At 36.2% G+C, this 19,708-nt stretch overlaps 1 protein-coding gene across 1 annotated transcript in view; it reads left to right on the plus strand.

Moving 5' to 3' along the window:
- The window catches only part of wdr11 (WD repeat domain 11), a 184,757-nt gene extending 165,901 nt beyond the window's left edge, over positions 1 to 18,856 (plus strand). The window contains exons 27-30 of the mRNA XM_042736306.1: positions 8,154 to 8,251; positions 8,772 to 8,917; positions 9,670 to 9,749; positions 18,490 to 18,856. Coding sequence (XP_042592240.1) covers positions 8,154 to 8,251; positions 8,772 to 8,917; positions 9,670 to 9,749; positions 18,490 to 18,692 — 527 coding nt within the window. The 3' untranslated portion in view covers positions 18,693 to 18,856. The remainder of the gene's footprint in view (positions 1 to 8,153; positions 8,252 to 8,771; positions 8,918 to 9,669; positions 9,750 to 18,489) is intronic.
- The last annotated feature ends 852 nt before the right edge of the window (positions 18,857 to 19,708 follow it).

The raw sequence follows: 19,708 nt of genomic DNA on the forward strand, positions 1-19,708 counted from the left end.
GCTTGTGTAATTCCTAGTTACCTCAAGATTCCCATCCCATGGCAGAAACAGAAATGCAAAAAAAGAAAAATTAGCATAGCTGGCTGCTGTTCAAACTAAGCAACGAATGATAATGTACAATTTGATCCAGATATAACTGGAGTACAAGGTGATGAGATACATATGTGAATGTTTGGCTGAAGAGATGTGTCTGAACCCTGAAAGTTATCGGGTCCAGAATTTTGAAACCTTTAGGAACGTCATTGATTGTAACATGATAAAAGACTGGTTAGGGCCTTATAAGTAGTAATATTTTGTAACTGATACAGAACTTAGCCAGTAGCCAGTGTAGAGATTGTAAAATTGGGGTAATATGATATTTTCTTGACCTCTTAGGGACTTTAGCAGCTGCATTTTGGACTACCTGTAGCTTGTTTTATTAAAGATTGCAGGACAAACACCTTGCAGTGCATTACAATAGTCCAGTCTTTAGGTTATGAATGTGTGAACTAGCTTTTTTGCATCAGAATCAGGTAACATGTTCGGGTAGCCTGACAATGTTTATAAGGAAAGAATGCTGTTTTTGTAACATGTACATTTAAAAGGAGAAAATGATTGGTCATTCAGTCTTTTAAAATTGTAACACTCTGTTAGCTTAAATAATTAGAAGTTTCATCCAGGCTTGTTTGAAATAAGAGTTGAGGTATCATCAGCATAACAATGGAAACTCTGTTATTCTAATAATACCAAGGGGCAACTTGTATTGTGAAAATAGCAGAGTTTATTTGGTGTTATGCAATGTGTTTATACTGTTTTAAGATTCAAAAAAACACAGCTCTGCATATATTTTGCATGTCTCTCTTTAACACACCTAATTCAGATAATCAGCTCATTATAAGTGATCTCCGTGCATGAACTGTGTTCCCATTGACATGGTACCTACACAGTGTTCATTGCTCCCTGCTCCCTGAGCAGGTGTTGAAGTTTACCTCACTTCGGAACATTTATTCACAGATTTGTGCTGCACAACATCTTTACACACGGACAAGTGTGACATCATATATCTCTGTAAATAAATACAATTTAAATCGACGTTTCACACATTTCAATGCACTTTGAATGGAACATATACGTTCGCTTCAAACTGGAATCCTGGCGGTATATCCTGTGATGTCCACTTCACATGGCACTTGCGTTCGAATAAAAAAAACGTCTAAAGCCATTAGAGAAACATACAAAATGTGCAGAGAAGGGGGGCACAAGGACTGGAATTGAGAACTGCTGCTCTACACTGCTCAGAACTCATGTTTGAATCATCAGTGGCAAATCCTTTACATATGTAAACGTACTTACAGTCTGTGAGTCAGAAGCGCCAGCATTGTAGTCTACTCTCCCAGGATCAGGAAACAGTCCTCCATAAAATGTGCTGCACACATCTGAATATTTGGGTTGAATTGTACTGGAACAGTGTTGTAACCACAGATTTCTAGTTTGTGTCCTCTTTTGGAAGGCCAAACAAAGTATTTTCGCTTTCACAATGAAACAGTGTCTCTACAACATGTCACCGGCAGCAACAGCGAGAATAAAAGTCACGCCTTCGTTCTTTGCATGAACATTTGTACGACGTTATGCAAATCTTCCCACATTGTGATGTAGACGTGTGGCCATGTTTAAACGAGGCATTTTATGAGGGCATGGACGAGTCTTAACTTTTATAAAGAATATCTCTTTAGGTTTGAGACTTTAGTCTTTGTAACTTTACAGGTCTTATGTATGTACCAAGAGCTTGTAACACTCCCAAAGAGAAAGGAAAAACTTGAAAATCGCATCATATGACCCCTTTAAAGATCTCTTGATCTGGAAAGCATCTGCTGTCTACAAAAGTCTGACAGACATCTTTCAGATGTTAGTTTTACATACATTCTAAATCATAACCATCTTAAAGACATCAAATAGACATCTATTTGACATCTAAAAGGAAACGTCCTATAGACGTATTGCAGATGAGCAAACACTCACAAAAATACGTCTTGCAGATGTACTGTAAATGCAGACGTCAAATAGACGTCTCTGAGACATACTTGTGCTAACAGGGCAGCGTGCACTGCAGAACAGATGGAGGTGCTGGTGCCGCCATGTACTCCCTCATTTTTGGTCATACAAATAAGAGTTATACATGTTTCAAATCTGTAAAGATTTCTCTGTCAATTCTACTGTATGTGAACTTGAGCGCAAAACTCTGTGTAGCCTATATCTTTGCCTTACAGACATAAAAAAAAAAAAATCTATAAAGAGTGAAATGTCTACTTTCAAATGAACCATTCAAATGGAAAACAAATATTCTTAGATTATGTAATCCATATGAAACATGCAGGCACATCACTACTGCGGAGATGACAAGTCCTTTTTGCTGACTTCACCTCTTAAACCAAAACAAAGAAGGCACTAGTATATCAAATAATTAAAATGTTAATGCAATCTCCTTACTGTTTTTCCCTGACACATTCATAATCCTTACCTTCTGCCAGTGTGCTGTGGCAAGCTTCATGCATATGCTTGAGCACTTATTAGGATGTATAGGGAATTAAAGGCTCATTATAATGATTTAAATCGTTTATTAATAAATGTGTGATTAGTCGACTAATGCTTAAAATGAACGACTACTAGTCGATCAGAAAAATCCTTAGTCAAACCTTTTTTTGATTGATCTTAGGAAATATTCTAATATTTTGAGATACTGGATTTTTGACTTTCATGAGCTGTCAGCTCTAATCATCAAAATAAAACAATAAAAACTTTTGAAATGGTTTACTTTACATTAAATGAATGTAGAATATGTAGAAAGGTTTCACTTTTTGAAATAAGTTTTAAAAAATGAACTTTTTCACGATATTCAAATTTTTTGATCAAAACAGTTCTAAAGCATGCTTTTTGTTCATGTTTGTTGACAGACACCAGTGTTTCCCACAGACTTGCAAATGCAAATTAATACTCTGCCAGCAGGAGGCACTGTTGGAGCAGGAGATATAGCTGTTTCTCCGTTAATGGTTGTAATCAAATAAGCGCTGCTCACAAATGCTATTTTATCAGGCATTACAGGAAAGACGAAATGAAAATGACATCGAAGCTTTTCTGAAGACGGTCAGTTCTTTTCAAAGATACATTCATATAAAAACGCATTTTATTTTGAAACCTCAGTGCTCATGTTTCAACGAAGTAGGCATATAGGGCTCTTGGAAAATTTAGCCATTTGTGCCGGTCAGTTTTGATATAGTGACGGGCCACCACAAATAAGTCAGTGTATGGGAAACACTTGGAACACTGCACTGTAAAGTAAAATAAAAAAAACATATTAGCGGTGAAGTGTTGCTCGATTAGGTTATGTCCTCACTATGTCATGACAACAATGTCCACACAGGAAAACTTCAAATATCTCACCTTCGCTTTCATTTCAGACCATCTCCAAAAAGACATTAAAGGGTACATAACATACACAGTTTCACCCAATCTCATGTTAATCTTGAGTACCTATCGAGTAGTACTGCATCCTTCATATCTCCCAAAAAGTCTTTAGTTTTATCATATTTATAAAAGAAAGATACAGCTTTACAATTCTCTCCTGAAAAAGCAGAGCTCCTGGAGACGTGCTGTTGTCGGAGCTATAATACTGATGTTTCGTGTTGTTTCCATTAACATATATTCACTTATGTGCTTATTTCCAACAAAAGACAGAAATCTGATGCAGTTGTACTTACATGAATGGGTTCTTTTATCACTGGGACCACTCCATGTTTTAATCGCAAACAATGTGCAAATCCAGCATCGACCTGGGCCTTGTTTATAAAACATTCGTCACTGAAATGACAAGAACACACAAACGCACTTGCTACACTCCGTTGCTGCCCCGGAAAAACAAACTTCATCCACTGTTCGTACAACACTGGGTTCTTTGGGAAGCCGAACACGGTAAACTTTCCCTCACATCCAAAAGCACAGTTATTTGGAGACATTCTCGAACAAATCCTATGCAGCGCTGCCGACGATTTCCCGATGAGGCGCGGTCTCGCTCTCCTCTGGTCGACGCGTGCACGGGCACGCTTTTCTGAGAGAAATGCTCATATAAGGAGTTCCACTATCATCTACGTCATTAGATCCACGATCGGAAAAAAACAGCCGAAACTTGTACCAACCCGGAAGTAAGATTTTCGGCACAGAAATTCTCCGTCATTCGTCAAAATTATTTTTTACAACTTTGGCCATGTTTATCTTGAGAATCCATCTCTTTAACACTGTGAAAAACTCTGAATACATGAAACACCATTGTAGCCCCCCTTTAAAAAAACTAAACAAATGATTTACAAGTTTAACAGTTTATCAGAGTAGGAAATTAGTGCCCTTGAAATACAAAATGGAGGCGGGTCTGGATTTTATTTCCTTACCAGTGTCCGGACTTTGAGAAACACTGGTATATACACACACACACACACACACTCATATATATATATATATATACATACATACATCTATACAGTGCCACTTGAAAGTTTGTGAAACCCTTGCAGAATCTGTGAAAATGTGAGTCAGGGCTCCAAACTGCGACTAAAACAGTCGCATTTGCGACCATAAATATTAATTTGCGAGTGACGTTTTTGCTGAGGTCGCCACTGGCGACTAACCGCCGAAAGCTCCTCAGGATTCAACCGCTAAAAAAGTTTTCTCAGGTGGATGATTTGCTTCATTCTAGCAGCGCCCCGTCTGTGATAAAACGAACTCGGGCCGAAGGTTAATACACACAACTTCACCGAGTTTGGACCTGCCGCGTGTACAACAGCTTTCAGCCGAGATCGGCCCATAGAGAAAAAGCCGTCTGTCAGCCAGAAGTGTTTTGTAGAGTCGGCGTGGCTCTGGCCCATTATCTTCTCACCGATGCCGAGACTGAACTGACAGAGACGCATTTCAGCCAGAATCAGCCCGAGTGTTATTGCTATCTGGGTATATATTTACATGTTATAACTTAAAAAAATTGAACGTAATGCCTTTTTTCCTAATTGTTTTGCGATCAAATCTTTTGTTATGTTCACGTATTAAACTGAGACGATGCGCATCAAAGTTTTAGTGGAAAAAGAGAGTTTCAGACAGTCCTCATCTCTGCCGCACATCAGTGCTGACGCATAAACGCAGCTCCGCTGTGCAGCGAGAGAGAAATGACGGAGACGGAAGAAGGGAAAGTGCAGAAAATACAGCACAACTTGAACAAACTAGAACAGGTAAAGCTGCCAGCTGTGTGGATATTGGCAATATCGTTAACAATTCTCGTTTATAATACTTATTAATATGGCTTCTTCTAAACAAGATCTTGGTCTGTGTTCTTTTAATGCGTGAACTTCATTATTTGAAGTGCAGCTGCCGTCCAGTAATTGCAAAAAGCTCTGTGCTTTAGCACTTTTGAATAAAAAGTGCCAGCTTTAAAATTATTCCGAATTCATAACGAAATTCAAACAATACAGTTCTGGCGCTCCTTAATGGGGCAGGCGCGGTCGCTTTAGCGCCTCAGTTCAAGGGCAAGTGAACCCATTTAATCTTTCTCTTTACTAATATAGTACATAATGAACATGGATTAACATCAAAAGGTAGGCTATTTTATAAGAGATCCTACAGTACAACTTACTGAAATGTCTCATGTAGGAGGAGCCCAAGCTACACTCAGTGGCCAAGTGATGCTTATGCTCCATGATACTGGTACAGATTCTGTGTAATGAACAATTCTTTGTGACTGTAGATTTCAAGCTGGAAAAGACATTTAGTTCCCACTTTAAGTGAACCTTAGTTCCCAGGTCATCTACAAGATGGATTAAAATGCTGATATAGTCAAGAAAAGATGAGACAAAAACACATGACAGTATGATTGAAATGTTGAAATGTAAATAAATAAATAATAATAATCGTAAAATAAATAAAACACGTTTATTCTGTGGCACCTAAAAAAATTATTTGGCTCCTAAGTTTTTTTCTTATAGGAGCCAATGGCTCCTTACTCGATTTTTTAGTTTGGAGCCCTGTGAGTAATTTTAACAAAATGAGATCACACAAAATGCATGTTATTTTTTATTTAGTACTGTCCTGAGAAAGATGTTTTCCATAAAAGATGTTTACATTTAATCCACAAGACAAAAAAAAAATGCTGAAATTATTAAAAAGACCCAATTCAAATGTTTGTGGACCCTTGGTTCTTAATACTGTGTGTGGTTACCTGGATGATCTACTGTTTTTTTGTTTTGTGATGGTTGTTCATGAGTCCCTTGTTTGTTCTGAAGAGTTAATCTGAGCACTGTTCTTCAGAAAAATCCTTCAGCTCCTGTGGAAACTTCAGTTTTCCAGCATCTTTTGCATATTTGAACCCTTTCCAGCATTGACTGTATGATTTTGAGATCCATCTTTTCACACTGAGGACAATTGAGGAACTCAAACACATTTATTTAAAAAAAGATTCAAACATTCACTGATGCTCCAGAAGGAAACATGATGCATTAAGAGCTGGGGAGTGGAAACTTTTGAACAGGATGAAGATGTCCAGATTTTTCTTATTATGTAGAAATATATATATATTTTTCCATTTAGTACTGCCCTTCCGAAGCTACAGAAGATACTTGCATGTTTCCCAGAAAACAAATTAAGTAGTATTTTTTTTGTTGTTCTTATTATTCAAAAAGTTTTCACCCCCTCTTAATGCATTCTGTTTCCTTCTGGAGCATCAGTAAATGTTTGAACCTTTTTTAGTAGTTGTGTTTGAGTCCTTCAATTGTCCTCAGTGGAAAAAGATGGATCTTAAAATCATACAGTCACTGCTGGAAAGGGTTAAAATATGCAAAAGATGCTGGAAAACTGAAGATTCCGCAGGACATGGAGGATTTTTCTGAAAAACAGTGCTCAGTTTAACTGTTTAGAACAAACAATGGACTCATGAAAAACCATCATAAAACAAAAATCAGTTGTGGATCATCAAGGTTACGGAATAATGTATTAAGATCAGTGGTTTATCGTACTTTTGAATGGGGTTATTTGAATAATTTCAGCTATATTTTTGTCTTGTGGACTAAATGTAAATGTCTTTTATGTAACATATCTTACTCAGGACAGTACTAAATGAAAAAATAACACATTTTGTATGATCTCTCTTATTTTGTTAAAATTACGTTTTCACAGATTCTGCAAGGGGTTCACAAACTTTCAAGTGGCACTGTATATACATATATATGCATATTGTTTTTGTTGTTTTAACTACTACAGTGTTATTATAGTTTTATATTTAAAAAACAATACTATTTATTTTTATTTTAGTTTGTCATTTTGGTTTTAATAATTAACCTCTAATAGTCTGCTTCTTAGATAAAAACGAATATACATATTAACTAATATATTATGACATCAGTATCTGATATGTGACATGTTGAAATGCATGCCATTTTATTAGAGTATTTATTAATAACATTACTATATTGACATTTAGCATATAAATCCATGTGTTGAACAGGCTACCACTTTTATTGCTCCGATGCAAAGTACACCACCTTTATTTCATGCTAAGAAAAATGTAACATGACTCAAAATATAAAAATACTGATATTAAAAATACTGCACACCTGTTAAATGTGTATAATCTAAAGTACTGTGTAGAATGTAGTACTGCTTGAATTCATTCTAATTCTGGTGAACTTTCACACGAATGCCAGGACCAAGGGTTTCTCAGTAGAACATTACCCAGATCATAACACTGCCACTGCTGAGCTGCCTTCTTCCCATAGTGCATCCTGCTGCCATCTTTTCCCTAAGTAAACAATGCACATGCACCCGGCCATCCACCTGATCTAAAAGAAACCCTGATTATTATTTGTAAATTTAAGTTTGTAAACATTTAAGTGTGAAACCATGTGAATGCTATCTTAACTATCACTGTGGTATAATGTGTAAGTCTAGATGCCCACAATCTATGCTAGGCGTAGTAACTGTATTATGTTTGGATAATATCTATATTATACCAACCTGAATTACTCAAAATGTTTGCTTTCAGTGTTTGCTTAAATTTTTTAAATGTTTTTAACATTGTTTTTGTTGTTTTTTTTGTTTGTTTTTTCTGTTGTTTCCTCACTGTTTCTCTCTGCATCTATGTCTCTTAGAGGGTGTGCAGTTGCTCTGCCTGATCGACAAAGCAGCAGATGCTTGTCGTTATCTGCAGACGTATGGAGAGTGGAACCGTGCTGCCTGGCTGGCCAAGGTACTGTACTTTGAGCAAACACAATCTTGAGCCAGTAATAAATCAGTTCTTTGTGATATATTCACAATTGCTTTGCTTGCAATTTAAAACTGATAAACACTGTAAATGTAGTTCTGATTTAAATGTTAGTAGCAAAGAATGTGTTAGAAATGGTTCAATGCATTTCCACAAATGTACTTATAGAGAGAGCTACTGTATAAACCAGACTCTTTGGAGTTGGTTTTGGCCAATAACTACCCACTTAAACAACCAACCAGTTTTATTTTGTGCGTCAGGGACATATAAATCTGAAATTGAGGATATCAATTCTATCTTATAAATATAGCTTTGTAACCTGATGGAATAATAAAAAACCTTCCATGTTGAAGTCATCCAGTTAGATTGGAGCAGTCAGCCAATTATACTGCAGTTTTATGTAATCAATATGCAGCAAACAATCTGTAAATAGTGAGGAAAATGAATGCTTTGGAATCTCATATATCTTAATGTCTATCTTGATGTCTCTCTCTCTCTCTCTCAGGTTCGTCTGAGCCCAGCAGAAAGTTCAGATGTGCTGAAGCGCTGGGCAGAGCATCTGTGTTCTCCTCAGGTAAATCAGAAATCAAAGGCCATCCTGGTCCTGCTCTCATTAGGATGCTTTCACAAAGTGGGCGAGATGCTTCACAGGTAAGCATTTCTTTTCTTTTTGTTTTTCATTTATACCATTCAGAGTATTGTTCCCCATTCTATTAAAATGTAATGTCTGTTTTAGGAATGAAGCATAAAAAATAGTAAAATAAAAAACAAATAAACAAAATCGACATCATTTACTCATCCTCATGTTGTTTCAAAACCATATGGCTTACTTTTTCTTAGAACACAAAAGCAAATGTTTTGGAGAATGTGTGGCTTTGTTTATATCAAACCTGACACAGCACATGCCAAGTTGTGAAAATGGAGAGAGAAAAAAACACGAAGATATTGTCTTCAGAAGTTTAGGAAGATACTTACTGTATACCTTATAGTACTTTTTTTCTAGTCCCTGATCACAGTATGCTTTTATTGTATAATAAAAGAGCAGCTTGGCATTCCTTTAGAAGTTTTCCTTTGTGTGTTTTATGGTAGAAAAAAAGGTCATATGGGTTGAAAATTACCTGAGGGTACATTATAATTTTAATTTTTAAAGAATTAGTTTAAAATTGAATAATACATTTTTAAGTGAGAATATCAATGTCCCTCAATGCGTTATGTGTCATGCCTGAATGTCAATAAATTCTTTTTAAAAGGCACTGTGTTTTATGAATCATCTTGGTGAAAATGACACCTCCTAGACATTCTGTAAAAAAGTGTCGCATCCACCAGTTTGACATTTGAATGTGCATATTAAAGGACATGATGCTCAGATATGCCTCTGATTATATCTTTACATTTCTTGACAGCATGAGATATTTCGACCGTACTGCACTCTTTATTGAAGCCTGCTTGAAATATGGTGTGATGAAGACAAATGACGACGTTAATATCCTTCTTATGCATATTCCAGTTTTTCAAACACGAAAATGCAGGACTGTATTTAATTTAAAACTAACGTCATAAAAATTGTAAACTTATATGCATATATTGTTTATTTGTTTGTTTGCAAACTAAAATATTAAAGACCCCATGAAAATGTAGACAAAAAAATGTTTTGATGCCTCATCTAAAAGTAGATGAATCTGAATATATACTCCACCCCCCACCCCAGACCAAAAAAAAACATCATCACACCCACACCATTTCACCAAGGGAAAGCTGACTAAAACACAACAAAAGTGGGTGTTTGCACTTCACATGCAGAATTTAGCCATCATCAGTATATAACCAATGATTTAGCAATAAAAATGTTACCGTGACCGTAATTTATTAATTTATGTCATTAATATAGTTAAATGTACAATACTTGCATAGCCTTAGATGTTGAACAAGCATCCGGATACAGTCTTGATGAATGTCTTGATGGTTCAGTAGTTTGAAAGTGGTGAAGTTCTGATCAAGTTCGCCCGGGTTAAGTGAAGCAAAACGTATTTCACCAATGTTATTCTGATTTGGATTTGGTTGGGATGTGGTTGGTTGCATGTTCCATCTCCCAGATTAACAACTTTTTGCTTTGTCATGGTCAGACTGGATGTCTCCCATTTCTCTCCAACTTTCTCTCTTCACTTGGGGTCTGGGGTCATGGCTTTTAACTTCTGCAGAGATCACACCTCTTTGAGTTTGGCTTGACCAATGGAGAAAAAAAAAAGTGTCATTTCGAGCAGGAAAAGTTTCATTTGGATGATATAACCTGCAGAGATCACACCTTTTTTGAGTTTGGCTTGACCAATGTAAAAAAGAAAAAAACAGTGTAATTTCGAGCAGGAAACGTTTCTTTATTGGAAGCTAGCTCATTTACATGATCACAGTGGGCAGGCAGTTTGGTGTCCCTTTATACTCTGAATAATATAACAAGTATGCAATGTGTATTATGTGTTGGTGCTATACACCAGCTGATAGGAATCTAAACAAGAATTATTTTGATATCAACCACCATACCAATAGGATTACGTTATCTAATAATTCTATGATAAGGCATGCATTTTGGTGTTGTTAGTTGTGGCTTAGGGGGTAGTTCACAGACATCTCTGCTGGTAGGGGATTATTCATTAAATGTAACAAATAATAATGTGTCTTGACTAGTCCAGCCATTACAGAGTATAACTTTGCTTTCTGCAGTGGCTCAAACTGAGGTTCTGCAAGAACCCTCAAGACTAAAGTCAGATCTCAAAAATGCAGAGTTGAGATGCAAGTAGGGGTTTAACCATCTTGTTCCCCTTTAACCTTTAAACTGAGTGACCATGAATGTGGGTATGAAAAGATTTGATCCCAGCCACACAGATTCTGAACATAGAAGCATGGCTCTTGCAAATTTGAACCATGGTTGGTTAAGCCATCTCAGCACTACCTGCAGTACTTGACTGTCTTTCCAGCTTGATCTTGTCTATCACTTAACCAGTAATTTTAACGGAGGAAACGCTTACTTTTGAGTCCTCGGCCAACAGTAATTTAGAGCATCCACTCCCAGAGGGAATTGCATAAGTGAAAAGAATAAATTAACTGTATTATTTGGGGTGCAGTCTCTGCTTTCCATAGATGCCTTGACTGTACAGCTGTACAGGGGTTTTCAAACCTGTCCTAGAGCAAACTTTCAAACCTGTCCTTTCCTGGACATTTTGTATGTCTCCCCATTGGACACACCCAGTTAAGGTCTTGCAATCTGTACTAATGAGCTGATGAGTTGAATCAGGAGATATACAATGAGGGAGATATACAAAATGTGCAGTGCTGGATGTGCTCCCATTACTGGTTTGAAAACCCCTACTGTGTAAGGTGATTAATTGAACAGCTGTAACAATGAGTTCTGCTGCTTATTTTAATATCAAAATCATAGTGAAAAACACTATTTATTATCACGGTAACAAGACCGGCAGTTTAAGACATTAACTTGTAAGCACAAAACAAGATACTTCTCTTTTCAATACAAACAAGACTAATCAAAATGGACAAATCTAAGACATATAAACTAATGTAACGTAAACACATGCAGTCACACTTCGCACAAGTTGCAGGAAGAAAGAAAGTGATCAAATAAGGAGTTTAATGAGAATGAGAATATGGAATTCCAAGTTTCTAGCTATTTCTTAGACCTCAACCACCATCAATCAATTTATTTACCCTTGTACCCAATTTTTTCAATGAAGCTATGAAACTTTTTATTAAATGCAGCAGTTCAAACTAGAATCTGGAGGTATTATACTTGCGTTCCTCTGTGTTTTGTGGCATTGTGGTGGAAAGGGGGTTTCCCAGGTTGTTGCTTTGTCTTACTGTAGCTCGGGGTGTTGGTTGCTATGTTTCTCCTCCCAATACATAAATCAACTTGTTATCTGGTTAGTCACATGGTCCAAATTTCCCACTTTTGCAGAGTATAATTTAAACATGATTTCTATAACAAGAATATGATTAAACACACTCACATAACAAATTTGAACAAACTTATAAACTATTCAGTGGTTATTAAAAGGCACATAAACAATGAGTGATTAGAAAATGATAGTCACGTGTAGGTTACAGACATGACATTACTCTTAGCATCATTTCAGAATGATCTAATGCATTTATATATGTAAAGGCAGTGAGTAATTCAGTTCTCTAAGGAAAAAGTCAGAAAGGTCTTAGTAGTCAGAGTCTGGTCTCTGTCATGGTTGGGGGAAATCAATCCAAGGAAGTCTTAACTCATGATTTTCCTCATGGTTTTACTCATGATGGTCATGTTGTTGTCTCTTTGTCTCTTTTGATTCTTGGGTTACCCCAAGCTATCTCCTGATGTCGATAAATTTGGCCTTTGTTCATGACCACTTCTCAAGCCCCAGATGGCCTGCTTTGAATTAAACTAAAACCCCTGGACATTGACCCTGAGGAAGCCCAGAGGTTGCCCAATCAAGCCCCAGAAGTGACAGTGGAAACCCGACTGGCCTTGGCACTCACAAGCATTCTCTCATTTGGCCCAACAGTGGATACACAGCTATTTACTCACACTCATGCTGTCCAAGATGTCTATGACATTCTTTCTTCAGATAATACAACATAGATTTTGAGACAAGTAATCTAGCTCTGTGAGACTCATATAATGTAAGGGGTGCCCAAAAGTTGACGCTATAAAAACTGCACAAAACCAACATGAAGAGCAACCCAGAAGAACTTAATGAAGTCAAGTCAAGTAAACTTTATTTATATAGCGCTTTTAACAATACAGATTGTCAAAGCAACTGTACAGCATTAATTAGGAAAACAGTGTGTCAATAATGCAACATGACAATAGTAAACACTAATTTTTCAGTTAAAGGCAGTTCATCATTGAATTTAAGTGATGTCATCATCCAGCTCAGTTAAGTTTAAATATCTGTTAAGTATCTGTGCAATCAAGTCAACAATATCGCTGGAAAAAAGTGTCCCCAACTAAGCAAGTCAGAGGTGACAGTGGCAAGAAACCCCAAACTCCATCGCTGACAGAATGGAGAAAAAACTTTGGGAAAAACCAGGCTCAGTTGGTGGGCCAGTTCTCCTCTGACCAGATGAACCTTCGGTTCAATTCCAGGCTGCAGTAAAGTCACATTGTGCAGAGGACTCAACTGGTTCCTGTGGTATTGTCCCGGTGGCCGTCTGAGACAAGGTCTTTACTGAAGATCTGTCTCTGGGGCTCATCTAGTTGTCCTGGTCTCCACTGACATTCAGGGCTGTAGAGGTCCTCTCTAGGTGCTGATCCACCATCTGGACTGGATATGGACTCCGGGTGACTGCAGTGACCATCTGATCTGGATACAGACTGGATCTGGTTGCTACAGTGACCTTGGAATAAGAGAGAAACAGACTAAGATTAGCGTAGATGCCATTCTTCTAATGATGTAGCAAGTACATCGGGTGTTATGGGCAGTGTTCCCAGTTCCGGTTGACCTAATTATTCCAGAAAAATCCTTTAACAGATTTGAATATTAGAAATGTGTTAGTGTGTTAAGTGTAAGCTAGGTTAAAGAGATGGGTCTTTAATCTAGATTTAAACTGACAGAGTGTGTCTGCCTCGCAAACAATGTTAGGTAGGTTATTCCAGAGTTTGGGCACTAAATATGAAAAGGATCTGCCGCCGCAGTTGATCATGATATATTAGATATTATCAAATTGCCAGAGCTTTGAGAATGCAGCGGATGTGGAGGACTAATAAGAGCTTGTTCAAATACCAATGTGCTAAACCATTCAGGGCTTTATAAGTAAATGCAAGATTTTAAAATCTACACGATGCAGTTTTAATTTTGGCAGGCATTTTTGATTTAGCCTTAGTCTTTATCTTGAGACGAAAATGCTTAATAGTCTTAGTCACATTTTAGTCATTTGAGTCTTTCATAGTTTTAGTCTAGTTTTAGTTGACGAAAAGTCATTGCATTTTTATCAAATTTTAGTCATTACTTTTAGTCCATTATTTTTTTATTATTATTTTTTTATTTATTTAAAAGCACAATAAGACAAATACAATAGAGATACAAATTAAACAAATTTTTCAGATACAGTAGGTTTTACTTAACATGTATACATTTATTTAACATCATTTGTTGGTTAAAATTAATGACAGATAGGTATTAAATTTTGTATGCTGTCCTTTTAAGACGGAAGGCATGCATGAAATACTGACACACGTTCAGTTTTTAAACACCTGTTCACGTTCACTTAATCCATAACCTACTGTATTTACGTGAGATACTCTACACGATAAACATTTGTACTGCTGTGTGTGTATTTGAGCGCTGAGAACTGATAGCGCGCTGTATATGAGAACTGAGGAAGTGGAGCGTGCGCACGCATGAGAGAGAGAACACTTCTATCAGCACGATTCCACCTATCCCACCTGAATTGTGACTCCCGGGAAAAATGGGACGTCAGGTTACCTTATCCCTACCCCTTCACGTGCTGAGGCCATTGTTTCAGATTGCTAGTTTGCGTTTTATTAGCCTATCCATCCACTGTGACTGCTATACTGACTAGATATGCAAACGCCCCTGATCCGTTCGCAATCCAATGACAGGGACACACATTTTGAAGGACAATAGCCCGTAGGATGCATTTTGAATGTCCGGTAGTCCTCAAATAACATTATAGTCCAGTCTTGTCTAGTTAACGAATACGCGGCATAAATTTCGTCATAATTTCGTCATCCGATATTATTTTTAGCTCGTCAACGTCTCATCTTAGACACAGAAAAAAATGTTTGTTAACGAATATTTTTCGTCATCGTCTTCGTTAACGAAATTAACACTGACACGATGTGTAATAGGTAGCCAGTGCAGTGTTGACAGAACCGGGCTAATATGGTCATACTTCCTGGTTCTAGTAAGAACTCTAGCTGCACCATTTTTGACCAGCTGGAGTTTGTTTATTAAGCGTGCAGAACAACCACCCAATAAAGCATTACAATAATCTAACCTTGAGGTCATAAACGCATGGATTAACATTTCTGCATTTGACATTGAGAGCATAGGCCATAATTTAGATATATTTTTGAGATGGAAAAATGCAGTTTTACTAATGCTAGAAATGTGGCTTTCTAAGGAAAGATTGCTATCAAATAGCACACCTAGGTTCCTAACTGATGATGAAGAATTGACAGATCAGCCATCAAGTCTTAGACAGTGTTCTAGGTTATTACATGCAGAGTTTTTAGCTCCTATAATTAACACCTCTGTTTTTTCAGAATTTAGCAGTGAGAAATTACTTGTCATCCAGTTTTTTGTGGTCAATAGTGTCGAACGCAGCTAAGATCCAATAGCACTAATAGAGAGATATAACCACGATCAGAGCAGGTCATTTGTAACTGTAATGAGAGCAGTCTCAGTACTATGATGCGGTCTAACTCCTGACTGGAAATCCTCAGATACCATTTTTCACTAAAAAGGAATATAATTGGGAGGATACTACCTTTTCTAGTATCTCGGACAGAAAAGGGAGATTCTAGATCAGTCTGTAATTAACTAGTTCTTTGGGGTCAAGTTGTGTTTTTTTTTTTTTTTTTTTTTTTTTGATGAGAGGCTTAATAACAGCCAGTTTGAAGGTTTTGGAGACATATCCTAATGACAATGAGGAATGAATAATAGTCAGAAGAGGATCTATGACTTCTAGAAGCACCTCTTTTAGAAGCTTTAAATGGAATAGGGTCCTGATTTTTTGGTTTAGATGATTTAACAAGTTTATACAATTCTTCCTCTCCTATAGTAGAGAATGAGTGGAATTTTTCATCAGGGAATCTATAGCACACTTTATGATGCGATACTGTAGCTGACGGATGCATGGTTACAATTTTATCTCTAATAGTATCGATCTTGGAAGTAAAGTAGTTCATTTAGTCATTACTGCTGTGCTGCTGGGAAATGTCAACACCTGTTGATGCTTTATTTGTTGTTAATTTAGCCACTGTATTGAATAAATATCTGGGGTTATGTTTGTTTTCTTTTAAAAGAGATGAAGAGTAATCAGATCTAGCAGTTTTTAATGTATTTTTTCTGTAGGATAGGTTACTTTCCCGCCAAGCAATGCGAAATACCTCTAGTTTTGTTTTCGTCCAGCTGTGCTCCATTTTCATACCACGGTTTCAGAATGTTTTCCTTAATCTTCCTTAAGAAAAGGAGCAACTGTATCTAAAATGCTAGAAAAGAGAGAGTACATAGTTTCTGTTACATCATCAAGTTGTTCTGAGGTTTTGGATATGCTAAGGAATTGGGATTAATGAGGAAGATTACTTACAAAGCAGTCTTTTGTGGTAGAAGGGATGGTTCTACCATACTAGTAACAAGGAGTAGAATTTACTGTTGTAGCTATATGAAGTTTGCACAAGAATAGATAATGATCTGAGATATCATCGCTTGGCTGCATAATTTCAACACCATCAACATCAATTCCATGTGACATTATTAAATCTAGAGTATGGTTTTGACAATGAGTAGGTCCTGACACGTGTTGTCTAACCCCAACAGAGTTCAGAATGTCTATGAATGCTGATCCCAATGCATCTTTTTATTATCAACACGGATATTAAAATCACCAACAATTTAAACTTTATCTGCAGCCAGCACTAATTCAGATAGAAAATCAGCAAACTCTTTAATAAAGTCTATACAGTGCCCTGGTGGCCTGTATACAGTAGCCAGTACAAACATCACGGGATTTATCATTAACGTGTTTCTCTAAATAATGTTATATGAAGCACCATTACTTCAAATGAGTTATACTTGAAGCCCGCCCTCTGAGAAATACTGAAAACATTATTATAAATTGAAGCAACACCTCCCCCTTTACCTTTGGACGTGGCTCATGTTTATAACAGTAATCTTGGGGGTAGACTCGTTTAAAATACTGTAATCATCAGGTTTTAGCCAGGTTTCTGTCAAACAGAGCACATCTAGGTTATGATCAGTGATCATATCATTTACAAAAAGTTATTTCGTAGAAAGGGACCTGATATTCAATAAGCCAAGCTTTATTATTTGTTTATCCATATTACATATGTTTTTTATTTGTTGAACATCAATTAAATTGTTACTCTTAAATTGGTTTGTATTTTCTAGTTCGGAGAACAGACACAGTCTCTATAGTGTGAAAGAGTCTCTATGTGCTAAGAATTAACTGATTTCTGTGACATGAGGCGGCTAGCAGATGGTCGGGTTAGACAGTCTGTCTGCTTCATAATGAATGAATCAACTTTGTCCAAAGCAAAATGATTTATGAAGACATTAGCTGTGTTCTGATTGATTGGGTCCCTATGCAGTGTCCACTGCCCATAATCCTTATGCCATTTGTAGTGCCCTTTGGACTTAAATCTCATAGGAATCTCACATAACCTGTGAAGCGATTTTACAAAGCACTTATGTTTAAATGGAAAACACATGTTGATTCATCAACTAGGGCCGTATTAGTTACTGTTGTATTCACTTAGTGTTTTTTTCATCCACTTGAGTTATAGGGACTCAAAAATGATTCAGAGTGTGTATATGAGGATGTTAATTGTGACAGGCTAATTTATGGTGACGGAATGCATGTAATTATGCTTGCCTACTATTCTACTACATATAAAAGTATTTACTTTTTTTCACAAAAAGAGTACCTACAATTATATAATATAAGTAGCAGAATTAGGACACATCAATGCTCTTTAGAATGATAATTGTCTTCCTTTTAATACCAGCTGAATTGACTTGCAATTGCAAGCAGCAAATCACAGGTTTGATATACACTAAAATCTGTTGGGTATTTTTTTAAATGTCAAGCCCTTCAATAAGTCCCACTCAAGCTATCTGTTTCAATACAAAATACATCATTACAAGAAAATAAAAGTCAAATCATTTCCTGGGGTCTTTAAGAGTCACTTTGACACTTGGTTTAATGTTTGAAGCAATTTATTTCACAGGGTCTGAACAATGGCCTAAATAAATATTTGGACACTTCTTCATTTAAAATGGTCCTTTGCAATTCAAAAAACTGGCTTACAAGACACAATTTACTTATGTGTACTGGTGTCCACTTAAGTTTACAAATACTTTTAAGGGGTCACATTAGGTTATATGTAGTAAGTAGTTACTTGGTCTTCTTTTATTCTTCTTTTATATTACTTTCCTATTCAAAGTCTTCCTTAACCACAGCATCTCCACATAAGCTTATAGGTGCAGCCTTTGTGGACTACGCTAAACTGCTTCGTTCCATCGGGCTGAAACAGGGTGCTGTGCTATGGGCATCTCGTGCTGGAGAGGCAGGAAAGGAGCTGCTGGATGAGCTGTCCCAAAAAGAGAGTATGGGTCTAGAGCCCAGCCCCAGTGAGGAGGAAGTGGACAACTCTCTTGGCAATGTAGAATGACTTGCCCCAGATACACCAGTGGGGGAAAGAGATGATATGTAAAGAAAAACTTAAATAAAGAAGATGCATTATATCTTTAAAAAAATAATAATAACTATTATAGCACCTACACTCTTAAAAAATAAAGGTGCTTCACAATGCCATAGAAGAACCTTTTTTGTCTAAATGGTTCCATACATAACCTTTAATATCTGAAGAACCTTCCTGTTTCCCAAAAAGTTCTTTGTGGCAAAAGAAGGTTCTTCAGATTATAAAAAAGTAAGAAAGAGATGGTTCTTTAAAGAACCTTTGACTGAATGGTTCTTTGTGAAACCAAAAATCGTCCTTCTATGGCATTGCTGTTAAGAACCTTTTAAGCACCTTTATTTTTAAGAGTGCATAAGCATGCAGTTAGTTGACAAACACACATATTTTCAAATTATTTGTCTGGATTCTTAGTTATCTTTTACAATTCTCTGCTGGTTGTGAGATGTGTTGTACCCCAAGACATTCCCTTAGCATCTGTTATCATGCTGTAATGTATTCCAAACATGCTCTTGCACGTATTTTATCAACTAAATATTGTAATAGTGAATTAAAACTTAAACTAAAAATTATAATGTTAATAATTAATTGAAAATACATTTTGAGAATCTTTAAAATGAGTTTATATGTTTTTGACATGAAATCTGCCTAAAATTTCAGATTATTCAGGGAATTATTTAAAGATAAAATATAGAAAAGAAATTAATGGTTTAATCTGAATTAATAATACACCACAACATCAAAAAAAAAAAAAAAAAAAAAAAATGTATATATATATATATATATATATATATATATATATATATATATATACATATATATATATATATATATAATATATATATATATATATATACACAATTTTTTTTTTTTTTTTTTTTTTTTTTTTTTTTTTTTGTTTGTTGTGGTGAATTATGACCCAGACATATTTTTAAAGGTTTCATGAGTATCACTGTAAGTTGTCTAATTGGCTCAAAATGGTTAAATGCAAA

Source organism: Cyprinus carpio, chromosome B13, assembly GCF_018340385.1.
Source record: "Cyprinus carpio isolate SPL01 chromosome B13, ASM1834038v1, whole genome shotgun sequence".
NCBI classification, from domain to species: Eukaryota; Metazoa; Chordata; class Actinopteri; order Cypriniformes; family Cyprinidae; genus Cyprinus; species Cyprinus carpio.